The sequence below is a fragment of the Ornithorhynchus anatinus genome, chromosome 3 (assembly GCF_004115215.2).
Source record: "Ornithorhynchus anatinus isolate Pmale09 chromosome 3, mOrnAna1.pri.v4, whole genome shotgun sequence".
Taxonomy (NCBI): Eukaryota; Metazoa; Chordata; class Mammalia; order Monotremata; family Ornithorhynchidae; genus Ornithorhynchus; species Ornithorhynchus anatinus.
This window is the reverse complement of record NC_041730.1, coordinates 76,196,674-76,210,136: the sequence shown is the minus strand read 5'-3', so window position 1 is coordinate 76,210,136 and position 13,463 is coordinate 76,196,674. Positions and strand designations below refer to the sequence as shown.

Genomic DNA, 13,463 nt, shown 5'->3' with positions numbered 1-13,463 from the left:
AATTACAACAGAATAAGTGCCCTAGAGGGTTACACATATCTTCCAGACTAACACATTATTCCCTTCTCTTGGGCTCTTTTGTCTCTATTTCTCCTAGTTTATTCCCTTCCTCCCATTTATTATCTTTGAGCTTGGGGAGCATGGAAGAGCACTGTAATGCCGGAATGCCACCCGGGAAGCTTTTATCTGTGCCCGGTTCTGAGGCTAAAGTTCTTGATTGGGTCCCTTTCACCGTTCGACTCCCCCAGAAAAAGGCCCAATTGCAGTTGACCAGTTAGAAAACTTTTTCTCCTGGCGATTGAATCGTGTCGGCACAGTGACTAGGCAAGGTAACATCCTCTGGGTGGTCTTCTCGCCTTCCCCATTTGCTGCCCTGACTTTGTTAGCAGGGGCTCAGGGACCAGGCAGCAGCGGATTTGCAGAAAAGCCTTCAGTCTTGCACTGTGGAGAGCATTCCAGGAAGCCCGAGGGCTCAAGTCTGCTAATCTCCGTCACACTCTCGTTTTTTTTCTTCCCCCCCACCCCCTTCTTCCCTTGATGAAAACTTGTGATCTTGGAGGCCTCAAAGAATTTGAGCCCTTCCTCTGACCCCACCATCTATCTCCTCCCTGCTTGCCGGCCGCCCCGCATCCATGTCATATCTAGCTGGGAGTGCGGATCCTAGAGCCGCTTCCAGATCTGGACTTTAACCGTTCGGGGACGGGACCCCAACGAAGTGCCTCGGCAGGATCCCCCGGTGGGCGTGGGCATGGATGCAGCCGGGACCCACGCGTACGTCTCCCTGGCCGAGGACGGCCCCTCCGGACTCGCCGAACCCCCTAAAAGGTCCACCGGCAAGCTCGTCATGCACAGCATGGCCATGTTCGGTCGAGAGTTCTGCTACGCGGTGGAAGCGGCTTTCGTGACGCCGGTGCTGCTGAGCGTGGGTCTGCCCAAAAGCCTGTACAGTTTGGTGTGGCTCATCAGCCCCATCCTGGGCTTCTTGCTGCAGCCAGTGGTGGGATCTGCCAGTGACCACTGCAAATCCAAGTGGGGCAGGCGGAGACCCTATATCTTGGCTTTGGGCATCCTGATGCTGTTAGGCATGATGCTCTACCTCAACGGGGATGCCGTGGTGTCAGGTGAGTGAGCTGGTGGCTCTGGAGGAGTTGGGATGGGGAGGGGAGTGACCGACTTGCCCGGTCATGACTCCGATGGGGACTCGGGCAGCTACACTTCCTCAGACTTGAGAGCCATGTCTGGTGGCTCTGTGCCTTTAAAAATGCCAGAAAGCCTTTGTCTTCGAACAGGAATTAAAGGGAAAGTTCTGGGTGGGATTTAAGGAGCCAAAAAGTCTTTATAGCAATCGAGTTTTTAACCCTCCCAGTGTGCCAGATGTAACATTTCCCCCTCTGAACGGCTAGCAGATTAGATCCATAAATATTTACATCCCAGCACTATGAACCCAAATATCTGTGGGCAGAGATAAACCAGGAGTTAATGGGCACTGCATAATTCAGGGACCCTTTAAGCGCTGGCATACACACACACACACACCACCCTCCCCCTGGCCCCCCAACACCACAACCATCAGCATTAAATCATCCCAGAGAGGAAATATTTGCATTACAATTTCTGATAAAGCCAGCAAAAGGCAAGTCCACCAGGCCATTACTCTGTCACTCTAGAGATAATCTAAATGTTGGTGGTTCATGAAGAAGGTATTGTAAAACTTAGGAAGCAAGTAAATGATTTGCTGGGCTTCTAGAACTCATGTTGATACCTTTAAATGCAGATAGGAGCAGTAAAGATCTTTAATGAGGGAGAGAGAATGTCACATCTCAGAGCAGGCATCAGCTCCTGAAAATGGACATTTGTGACAGGTTCCCAGTGGGTACCAGCAGCAGCCATTGGGTTTTCACCTAGTCAGTCAGGCAATTGTATTTATGGAGCACTTACTGTGGGCAAAGCACTGTACTAAGCACTTGGGAGAGAACAGTATAGCAATAGACACATTCCCTGCCCACAGCGAGTTTACAAACTAGAGCAGGAGGCAGACATTAATATAAATAAATAAATGACAGATATGGACATAAGTGCCGTGGGGCTGAGAGGGGGGATGAATAAAGGGAGCAAGTCAGGGCGATGCAGAAGGGTGTGGGAGAAGAGGAAAGGGGGACTTAGTTCTCGGGACCCCTGAAGTGGGCCTGGGAACCTCTCTTCCTCTCTCTGCTCAGGCGGCACCACCCTAGAGATAATTTAGGAAGATGGCGTGGGTATCAGCCATGATGTGCTGGTCCTAGAAGTCGGGGAGCAGGGGCGGGGCCGTGTAATAACCCCGGGATTCCTGCCCTGCAATCCAGTTAGTCTGACTGGTGCTTCTATGACTGCATGCAGGCCCTCTCTCCCTTGCTTGCCGTGGTTGAAGGATCTCACTGGGGTCCCCGCTTTTGGAAGGAGGAGAGGGAAGAGAGATGAGCCGTCAGGAGCGACGACTTGAGCCAGCCCAGCCACTTGAGCCAAGAGCATCAGAGCTCCTGGTCGGACTGCCACTCCAAATGGGCTGGGTAGGCCCCACCTCTGGCGCTTGTGTTGGGCGGGGGTGGTGTGCTTATGCCTCTTTTAGCTGACAGCCACACCTGGATTTTCATCCAATCTGGCCGGGCCTTTTGACTCCATGGGCCGTCTTCTCTCCCAGCCATGAACCCAGGGCGCAAGCAGAAGGTGATCTTGTCCATCATCGTCACCATGCTGGGGGTGGTGGTCTTCGACTTCGCTGCTGACTTCATTGACGGACCCATCAAAGCTTACCTGTTTGACGTCTGCTCCCATAAGGACAAAGAGAAGGGCCTTCATTACCACGCTCTCTTCACAGGTAGGGGCGTCCTCCTGTCTCTTTGGCCTGAATGAGGAGAGGGGTTTTCCTTTGCTAATCTTTAGAAATGAATGGATCAGTTGATCTGGGGCCTCTATCACGAGGGCTTTCACTCCGGTTCACTTGCCTCCAAGAAGGTCAACCCAATCCCTTCAGGCCACTTCAGCTTCTGCTGAGGAAACTGACAAAAGGACTTTCACAGGAGGTGCCTAAAGGCCAAGTGGGAAAAAAAAACCCTTGTATTCAAAAGCATACTCCTTAGAAACCGGGAGTGTGAATCTACAGTCCTTTCTGATGGAGGTTGTCTTATGAAGCAGCGTGGCTTAGTGGATAGGGCAAGGGCCCAGGAGTCAGAAGGACCAGGGTTCTAATCCCAGCTCCGCCACTTGTCTGCTGTACGACCTTGAGCAAGTCACTTAACTTCTCTGTCTCAGTTCCCTTATAAGATGGGAATTAAGAATGTGAGCCCTATGCGGAACAGGATCTGTGTCCAACCTGATTATCTCGTATCTACCCCAGCACTTAGAACAGTGCCTGGCACATAGTAAACATTTAACACATACCATTATTATTATTTTTTATTATTACTATTATTATTAAGCAAAGAGGAACCACCGAATGAAGGCAGGAGTCAGAACCACCTCCTCATTAAAGTTTTTTTTAAGGGTTTACTATGAGCCAGGTCCTGTACTAAAAGCTGGGGTAAATACAAGCTGATCAAGTTGGACACAGTCCATGTCCCCCATGGGGCTCAGAATCTTAATCCCCATTTTATAGATGAGGTAACCGAGGTCCAGAGAAGTTAGGTGACTTACCCAAATTCACACATCAGACAAGTGGTAGAGTTGGGATTAGAACCCAGATTCTTCTGACTCCCAGACCCGTGCTCTAGGCTATGCTGCTTCTCAGAAGATGAGAGTGTCTCTCCCACACCTAACCCCTCTTATTTGGGGTGTGGATTTGTTCTCTCCCTTACCAGAAGTGCTGGACTAGAAAGATTCATAGTCTGCAAGAAGACAAGAATTTCTAGTGTTCAATCAATAAGTAGTATTTACCGAACCTCTGTTTTGGATAGAGCTCAGTATCAGTTGCTTAGGAGTAAAGGACATGGTCTCCGCCTTCAAGGATCTTGCAATTTACGATTACTTGAACTACCTTTAGACTGTAAGCTCAGGGAACGTGTCTACCAACTCTAATGAACTGTACTCTTCCAAGCTCTTAATAAAGAACACCAAAAGTGCTTAAAAATTCTATTGGTGAAGATAGACTTTGCCCTAAAATTCCCCTTCTGTGGATTTCAGTTGTCCCCTTAGAGACTGTTGAACTTTCACACCCTGGCTGGGGTGGCCAAGGGGCAACTCCCTAGTTGCCCCCAGTGCCCTTGTTCATTCAATTCAATAGTATTTACTGAGCCCTTAATATGTGCAGAGCACTGTACTAAGCGCTTGGAATGTACAAATCGGTAACAGAGACAGTCCCTGCCCTTTGACGGGCTTACAGTCTAATGGGGGAGACGGACAGACAAGAACTTGTGTTACTCAAAAACTGTCACAGTGGTCTCTGATACATTGGTAACATGGAACTTCTCACCTCTGCCTTTCTAATTAACATAGAAATGCACTTTGCCAAAATTGCTTGCAAAATAACAATCTGTCTGAGAAACCAGTCAGTCTCTTTCTTTCCAAATTCAGACCTGTTGCTTTTCTTGGCCAGCTTCTGGGAGTGATAATATTTCTCCTTATTTTATGGGCTTCTTTCTCAATGTCAGAGAACAGGTTTATTAAAGTAGAAATGCCAGGAGTGTTTCGAGGGTCGATCTATTGATCTATCCAATGCTGTTTAATCACAGCCTATATTTATTTATTCATTCATTCAATCGTATTTATTAAGCACTTACTGTGTGGAGAACACTGTACTAAGCACTCAGGAAAGTACAATACAGCAATAAAGAGTGACAATCCCAGTTCACAACGAGCTCACAATTTAGAGGTGAGGAAACAGACATCAATACAAGTAAGCAGACATTAAGATAAATAAAATTACAGGTATATACGTAAGTGCTGTGGGGCAGGGAGAGGGGGATGAGCATACTGTATTTCAGTATGTAGATCAGCCTAATAAAATAGCTTGTTATACTCTTTATAATAAGTCTTCCTACCTCTCTGTGACTAATAATTAACTCTCCAAAGACAACCAGTGAAACATTCTTTTATCTCAAGAACAAGGAGTTGCCATATTTTTACTTATTCTCGAATCACTCACCAAAGTAGTAGAAGTGTGATCCCGGAACAGGAGTCTAAGCAAGTTCATCCCTCTAGACTGAAAGCTCATTGTGGGCAGGGAATGAGTTTGTTTATTAATAATGATAATTAAGAATTTTGTTACTTGTTAAACGCTTACTATGTGCCATGCACTGTTCTAAGCTCTGGGGTAGATACAAGTGAATCAGGTTGGACACAGTCCCTGTCCCACATGGGGCTCACACTTAATCCCCATGTTACAGGTGAAGTAACTGAAACCCAGAGAAGTTAAGTGACTTGCCCAAGGTCAGACAGACAAGTGGCGGAACCGAGTTTGGAAGCCAGGTCCTTCTGAGTCCCTGGCCTATGCTTTATTGTTACATTGTACTCTCCTCCTGCACTTAGAACAGTGATCTACAGCCAGTAAGTGCTCAATAAATAGTCTGACCGACTAACTCAGCCTAGAGCACGGGGGGATGTGAATGAATCTCCTTCCCCTGAGCCCTGGGTAAAGATCTGGGCCAAGACTGTTTTCTGGAGCCTCTGAAAAGTTGATGAATTAAACTGATGCACAAACACTGCTCATCGTGTGCTGTCTAAGGAATAGATGTAGGTTTATATCCCAAAATAATGAAGATATTTCACTAGTCTTGGAATCCGTAATTCAAAGGAAATAGTTAATTACATGCCAAATGCCAAATAATCTAGTTTATTACTTGCCAAAGGTTACCCGAGATCTTTCCATACATCTTGATCCCATGAACCTCAGCATTCTGAATTTTCCCAACATCTCAGTTCCGTGAGACTCTAACAGCTCAGCCTCCTACCAGGCCTGTCCCATGTTTCTCACAATGGATTATATATCCTGCTGAATTGTATATCCAGGACACTCTTCTCCACCCCCTGAATATGCAAAGCAATACACTAGAACTCCCCCAAAAGGCTTTCACTGTTCATTCATTTATTCATCCATCCATTCACAGTATCTGTTGAACACCTACTGTGGCTGAGCACTATTCTAAGCTTCAGGAACATAAAACAAAAGTAAAAGGCATAATCTCTGCCCTCAAAGAGATACCAGTCTAATGATCATCATCATCATTAATGGTATTAATTGAGCTCTTACTGTGTGCAAAGCACTGTACTAAGTGCTTGAGAGAGTACAGTGGAGTTGGTAGGCATGTTCCCTGCCCACAGTGAGTTTACAGTCTGGAAGGGCAGACATACTTGAATATAAATAAATCACTTATGTAATATAATTGCTAGATATGTACTTAAGTCCTGAGGGATTGAGGATGGGGCAATATGATGATATAAGAACCCACGGCTAGATTTGTGAGATGGCTAACTGCAGTAGTTTTCTTTTTCCCTCAGGTCTTGGAGGAGCTCTTGGCTACCTTCTGGGTGCTATTGACTGGGGACGCTTGGAACTGGGAAGATTATTACTCACAGAATATCAGATCATGTTCTTCTTTGCTGCTCTGGTGCTTCTTATATGTCTCGTTATACACTTGTGTAGCATCGCTGAAGTACCTCTCGCTGATGACCAAATAGACTCAATCCAGAGGATGAAATCCAATGACTCTCTGTTAAAGTCAAGTGAACTGTATGGATACGGTTCTATAGAGAAAGTCAACACTGGTTGTTTCAAACCAGAATGCACAGAAATAACATTTTCCAAGGTGGGAGACTCGACTCAAAACCCTAATGAACAGGTAATTACACTCCACATTTTTATTTCATTTCTTTCTTGGTGGGAAGAATGTGTAAATCCAGTTTAGGCTTCAAGAGGCAGCAACTGATTCCCTCATCTTGTCTTATGCCATCGAGTCGTTTCTGGCCCACAGCTGCATCAAGGACACATCTCTCCCAGAACGCCCCACCCTCCATCTGCAGTCATTCTGGTAGGGGATCCAGAGAGTTTTCTTGGTAAAAATGCAGAAGCGGTTTACCACTGCCTCCTTCCGTGCAGTAAACTTGAGTCTCCACCCTCTATTTTCTCCCTGGCCACTGCTGCCCAGCATGGGTGACTGATTCCCTGCTACTTCATAATTGATCATTTGGGCTCCCACTTGGACCCAAGAGGAAGAAATCAATCCATGGTATTTACTGAGCACTCAGTGTGTGCAGAGCACTGTAGTAAGTGTTGGGAGAGTACAGTACAACAGAATTGGTAGGCACATTCCCTGCCAGTCCATTTTCCATTTATATTTTATGGTCCTGTTTCTCAGCATCTATTGTTTTCAAAAGCTCGGGTGTGTTTGGTACCCAGGAAGGTGTTGAAAACTATGCATAATAAAACAAGAAAAGGAAAAGCCTGTGTAGCTTGTAAAGGCAGAGAACAGTCCCCTGGCATGAAGGAAAATCTGGATCCCCCCATATAGGGGATTTCAAAATGTGAGGCACTGCAACAGGATGAAGGCTGGGCCTACTAATAATGGAACTTGTTAACCACTAACTATGGACCAAGCACTGTTCTAAACACTGGGGTAGATACAAGTTAATCAGGTTGGTTACAGTCCTTGTCCCACATGGGGCTCACAGTCTTAATCCCCATTTTACAGATGAGGTAACTGAGGCACAGAGAAGTTAAGTTGGTATTTGTTAAGCGCTTACTATGTGCCGAGCACTGTTCTAAGCGCTGGGGTAGACATAAGGGAATCAGGTTGTCCCACGTGGGGCTCACAGTCTTCATCCCCATTTTACAGATGAGGGAACTGAGGCACAGAGAGGTTAAGTGACTTGCCCACAGTCACACAGCCGACTAGTGGCAGAGCTGGGATTCGAACTCATGAGCCCTGACTCCAAAGCCCATGCTCTTTCCACTGAGCCACGTTAAGTGACTTGCCCAAGGTCACATAGTAGACAGGTGGCTGAGCGGGGATTAGAACCCAGATCCTTCTGACTCCCAGGCCTGTGCTCTATCCACTAAGCATGCTGCTTCCTATACTGGACATGTTGGAAAATCCCATGTTGGGAATTTTCCTGGTGAGTTGGTTGATCTGATTTCTAATCAAGCCGTTTCACCTTGCCAATAGAATAACAATAGTAATAACAACAACAATACTAATAGTATTTAAGTGGTTACTCTGTACTCTGGAATAGATACATTATATGCAGATTGGATTTAGTCCCTCTCTCCCATGGGGCTCACAGTCTGAAGAGGGAGAACAGGAACTGATTCTCTGTTTTATAGATGAGAAAACTAAGGCCTAGAGAAGTGAAGTGAAATGCCCAAGGTCACACAGCAGGCATGTGGCAGAGCTGGGATTAAAACCTAAGTCCTCTGACTCCCAGGCCCATGCTCTATCCACTAAGCCACGCTGCTTCCTTTAGCAGCCATGCTCCTTCCATTAGGCCTCCTGCTTCAATGCCTAGCCACCAAAGGTTTCAGGAATTAAGATCTCCTAGAAAGATATAAGAAAGTAGGTCCCAAGTTTAGAGATTAAGATATAGGACGAAAGACTCAAGGAGATTTTTTTTAGTAAGGAAAGAATATGGGCTATTATGGCCTATAAATTGCCCCATTTTATAAATAAGGGCTAAAAAGAAGATAGATGTCAGACTGTTCTTCCAACTGTCCTGCCCCATTGTAGATAGGATACTGGCCTGCAGGGCTTATGAATCTGAGCAGCAGCATGGCTAAGAGGGGATAGAGCACGGGTCTGAGAGACAGAAGGACCTGGGTTCTAATCCCGTCCCGCCATATGTCTGCTGTGTGATCTTGGGCAAGTCACTTAGCTTCTCTGGGCCTCAGTTACCTCATCTGTTAAATAAGGATTAAGAGTGTGAGCTCCACATGGAACAGGAACTGTGTCCAACCTGATTAACTCGCATCTACCCCAATCCTTCGAACAGTGCTTGCCACATAGTAAGCACTTTACAAGTGCCGTAATTATTGTTATTAACCAGGGAAGTCATTTTTTTGTTTAAATATTCTTGCTGCTTGATCGGGGGTAATAGGAATAATGCCTTTTTCTAGCAACACAACCAATAGGAGACAAAAAGGATGTAGTGTCTTTGAGAGAGCTACTCTTACGGTAAGTCAGAATATTAGTCTAGTGACTTTTTTTAATGGTATTTGTTAAGTAATTAGGCACTGTACTAAGCACTGGGGTGGATACAAGCAAATCAAGTTGGACACAGTTCCTGTCCCACATGGGGCTCACAATCTCAATCCCCATTTTACAGATGAGTTAACTGAGGCACAGCGAAGTTACATGACTTGCCCAAGGTCACACAGCAGACAAGTGGCAGAGACAGGATTAGAACCCCTGACTTTCTGACACCCAGCCCCATGCTCTATCGACTACGCCAAACTGCTTCTCAAGGCCTATGACTTGAGGCCATAGGCTTGGGAGACTGGGCAATGTTGCTCTTAGAGAGAACAGGACCTTCAGAAATATTTGGCTGAAAGACATGCATATGGCCAGATAGCTCGAGAGATCAGTACTGCTTCAGTGAAACAAACTTTGAAGGTCTTCAAGAAGGCAAAGCTTCGAGATAGAATGATGGGAGAGACACTAGTTCAAAGAACTAGAATTAAAAAGGCATCAAAAGCTTTTCATTGCCCTTTCTAAATTAGTTAATTAGCTCAGCAGCAGCAGCATTATATCACTGAGCACCTGTAGGGCGCATGGAACTGTACTAAACGCTAAAGTACCCCTAAAAGAGGAAGTAGTGTGAAGCAATATGATCTACTGGAAAGAGCAAAGGCTCGGAAGTCAGAGGACCTGAGTTCTAATCTCAACTCCAATAGATGTCTGCTTTGTGACCTTGGGTAACTCACTTTGCTTCTCTGAGCCTCAGTTACCTCATCTATAAAATGGGGATTAAAACTGTGAGCCCCATGTGGGAGAGGGACTGTGGACTGCGTCCAACCTGATTCAGCGTGGCTCAGTGGAAAGAGCTTGGGAGTCAGAGGTCATGGGTTCGAATCCCGGATCCGCCACTTGTCAGCTGTGTGACTGTGGGCAAGTCACTTAACTTCTCTGTGCCTCAGTTCCCTCGTCTGTAAAATAGGGATTAACACTGTGAGCCTCACATGGGACAACCTGATTACCCTGTATCTCCCCCAGCACTTAGAACAATGCTCTGCACATAGTAAGCGCTTAACAAATAGCAACATTATTATTATTATTACCCCAATGCTTTATGCAGAATACATAATGAGAGAAGCTGAAGATGAAGGGGGAGTAAAGATTGGAGGAAGGAATATTAGCAACCTTTGTTATGCCGATGATGCTACTCTACTAAGCAGAAATGAAGATGATTTAAAGGGCTTATTATTAGAAGTTAGGGACCAGAGCAAAAAGGTGGGCCTAGATTTGAATGGCAAAAAAGCAAAGATCATGGCAACTGGAAGTTTTAAAACATTTATAGCAGATGGAGAGAAGATTGAAATAGTTGATAATTTTTCTCCCCTGGGATCAATAATCGATAATAAAGGAACTAGTAATAAAGAAATAAGACAAAGATTAATGTTTGGAAGATTTGCTATGAAGAGCCTGGAAAAACTCATGAAATGTGCTGATGTAACAATTGCCACAAAAATACAAATTGTCAATTCTAGGTGTTTCCAGTGACAATGTATGGATTCAAAATCTGGACAGTGAAAAAATAGGATAGAAAGACCATGGATTCTTTGGAAATGTGGTGTTGGAGAAGGCTTTTGAAAATACCACGGACTGCCCGAAAAACAAACAAATGGATTTTGGAGCAAATTAAGCCAAAGTAGTCTTTGGAAGGCCAGATGATTCGATTTAGATGAGCATATTTTGGACACATCATCAAGAGGACTAATTCTCTGGAGAAGACACTAATGTTAGGAAAAGTCCAGGGAAAACGTGCAAGAGGCAGACCGGCAGCTAGGTGGATAGAAACCATAGCAAAAATAACGGAAGAACCATTAGCAAGGTTATGGATTATGGCAGAAGACAGGACGTTCTGGAGAAAATATATTCATAGAGTCGTTATGAATCGTAAATGACTAGACAGTACTTGATAATAATAATAATAATAACCTCAATGCTTAGTACAGTGCTTGGCACATAGTAAGTGCTTAACAAATACCATAAAAATAAAGAATACAATTAGACCCTCTCCTAAAATAACATCATTCAATATGTCACCCAATCAGGTCTAGCAGCCTAGTGGAAAGAGCACGGACTGGGAAGTCAGAAGAACTGAGTTCTTATCCTGGCTCTGCCACTTGTCTGCTTGGTGACCTTAGGCAAGTCACTTAACATCTCTGGGTCTCAATTTCCTCATCTATAAAAAAAGGGATTCAATATCTGTTCTCTCTTCTACTTCTACACTCTGAGCCCCATGTGGACAGGAACTGTGTCCAACCTGATTAACTTGTATCTACCCCAGTGCTTGTCACATAGTAAGTGCTTAACGAGGATAATAACAGTAACAACAATAATATTTATTCAGCATGCACCAGGGATATGGCACTAACCAGTTGTCATTCTGCTGAGTGCATTACTCTGCAATGAAAGCCATGATTATTTCACACAATTTCCCCTTTCCAGATGCAGCTCAGACCCTTCCTCCCCTTAACAAAGATGCATTCCTTACATCAGATCCAATACTTTAAGGCATCAATCCAAAGACCAAATGCAGCAAAAATAAATAGAGAGCTCTCTCTTTCTAGCAACTTCCACTGAACGATGATGCAGCAACCATTTTTTTTATGGTACTTACAAATAGGGCTGGGATTGGGACAGAATCTAAGACAATTCAGTGATGAGGAAAGCACAGAACTAAGACTTTAAGCTCTCTCTTTGTTCTTTCCTTGTAGAAGTCAATCTCTGAACCTGTCTACTAGAACTAGGGATCTTCTATTTTAGTCTCAAGTTGGTAGTGGTAGTAATAGTGTTTAATAAGCACTTACTGTGTGCAGAGTGCAGGGAGAGAATACACAAGTGGAAATTAGACATGGTCCCTGTTAATAAATCAAACAATGATATGTATTGAGTGCTTACTGTGTACAGAGCACTGTACCAAGTGCTTGAGAGAAGCAGTGTTGCCTAGTGGAAAGAGCACAGGCCTGGGAGTCAAAGGACCTGGGTTCTAATTCTGGCCCCACCACTTGTCTGCTGTTTGATCTTGGGCACGTCACTTAACTTCTTTGGGTCTCTGTTCCCTCATCTACGAAATGGGGATTCAATACCTGTTCTCCCTCCTGCTTAGGCTGTGAGCCCCAAATGGGACCTGATTATCTTGTTATCTACCTCAGCATTTAGTACAGTACTTGACATATAGCAAATGGTTAACAAACACCACACAATTACTACAATACAACAGAGTTGGTGGACAAGTTCCCTGCCCACCTGGAGCATACAGTCTTAGAGGAGGAGACAGATATCAAAATAAATTACACATATGCGCTTAAGTGCTTTGGGGTTGAGAATGGGGTGAATATCGATTGCTTAAAGAGTACACGGCCAAGAGATACAGAAGAGAGATGGAGTAGGGAAAATAAGGGTGTTCAGGATGAAGAATGGGAAAGGCTTTTCCACACAATGGGTGATAGGTGGAATTTCTTAACCCAGGAAATTGTGCAGATGGAGAGTATTATTAAGATGGGTTTAGATCAATTTTTGAATGCTAGATCCTTATGGATTTATTTGGGGGAAAAAAATCAGTGTTAGAATTTGCATCGCTATCCATAACGATGGTTGCCATGTAAAGCAATAATCTCATTGTTCCTGGAAGCATCCTTTAATCCCACTGTTAGTATTCTGAATGGTTGTTCGGGTCATCCATCTGACCCAACTATGGTGTTTCTTATGTTTTATGATTAATCTCTCCCTTTTCTTGTCTTTGCCTTTCTGGATCTCTCCCCCATTACAGTCCTCCACCCTGTCCCCAGCCCAATCTTAAATTGCTTTCTGTTGTTGTTCCTGTTGAGGCTCTATTTTCCTCTCTGTTTGTGTTTCGGTGAGTGCCCTGAGTGTCTCAATTTCTAACAGCCCTACTGACAGAATTTATACCTTCTTCCTTTTCTGATGTCTGTAAACAAGAGTGCTGCAATCTCACATTTTCTCCCATATCCAGGGCATCTCTACATGGATATTCCTAACAGTTTCTCAAGTCCAGTATGTCAAAAATTGAACTCCTCATCTTCTTTCCCAAATCTTCTCCTCCATCAAACTTTCCCTTCCTGATTGACAGTGCCACCATCATCCTGTTCTCTCAAGCCCACAACCTGGGCATTTTACTTGGCTTCTCCCTATGTCTCAAGCTCCATATTCCATTTGTGGACAAATCCTGTCAGTTTTTCCTCCACAATATTTAAAGGATCCGCCCTTTTCTCTCCATCCAAACAGCCAGCCAAACTACCCTGGATTTAAGACTATCTT

At 44.6% G+C, this 13,463-nt stretch overlaps 1 protein-coding gene across 1 annotated transcript in view; it reads left to right on the top strand.

Moving 5' to 3' along the window:
- The first annotated feature begins 658 nt into the window (after positions 1-658).
- Positions 659-13,463, top strand: part of SLC45A2 (solute carrier family 45 member 2) — a 34,255-nt gene continuing 21,450 nt past the window's right edge. Inside the window, exons 1-3 of the mRNA XM_029061052.2 lie at positions 659-1,121; positions 2,678-2,854; positions 6,469-6,809. Coding sequence (XP_028916885.1) covers positions 749-1,121; positions 2,678-2,854; positions 6,469-6,809 — 891 coding nt within the window. The 5' untranslated portion in view covers positions 659-748. The remainder of the gene's footprint in view (positions 1,122-2,677; positions 2,855-6,468; positions 6,810-13,463) is intronic.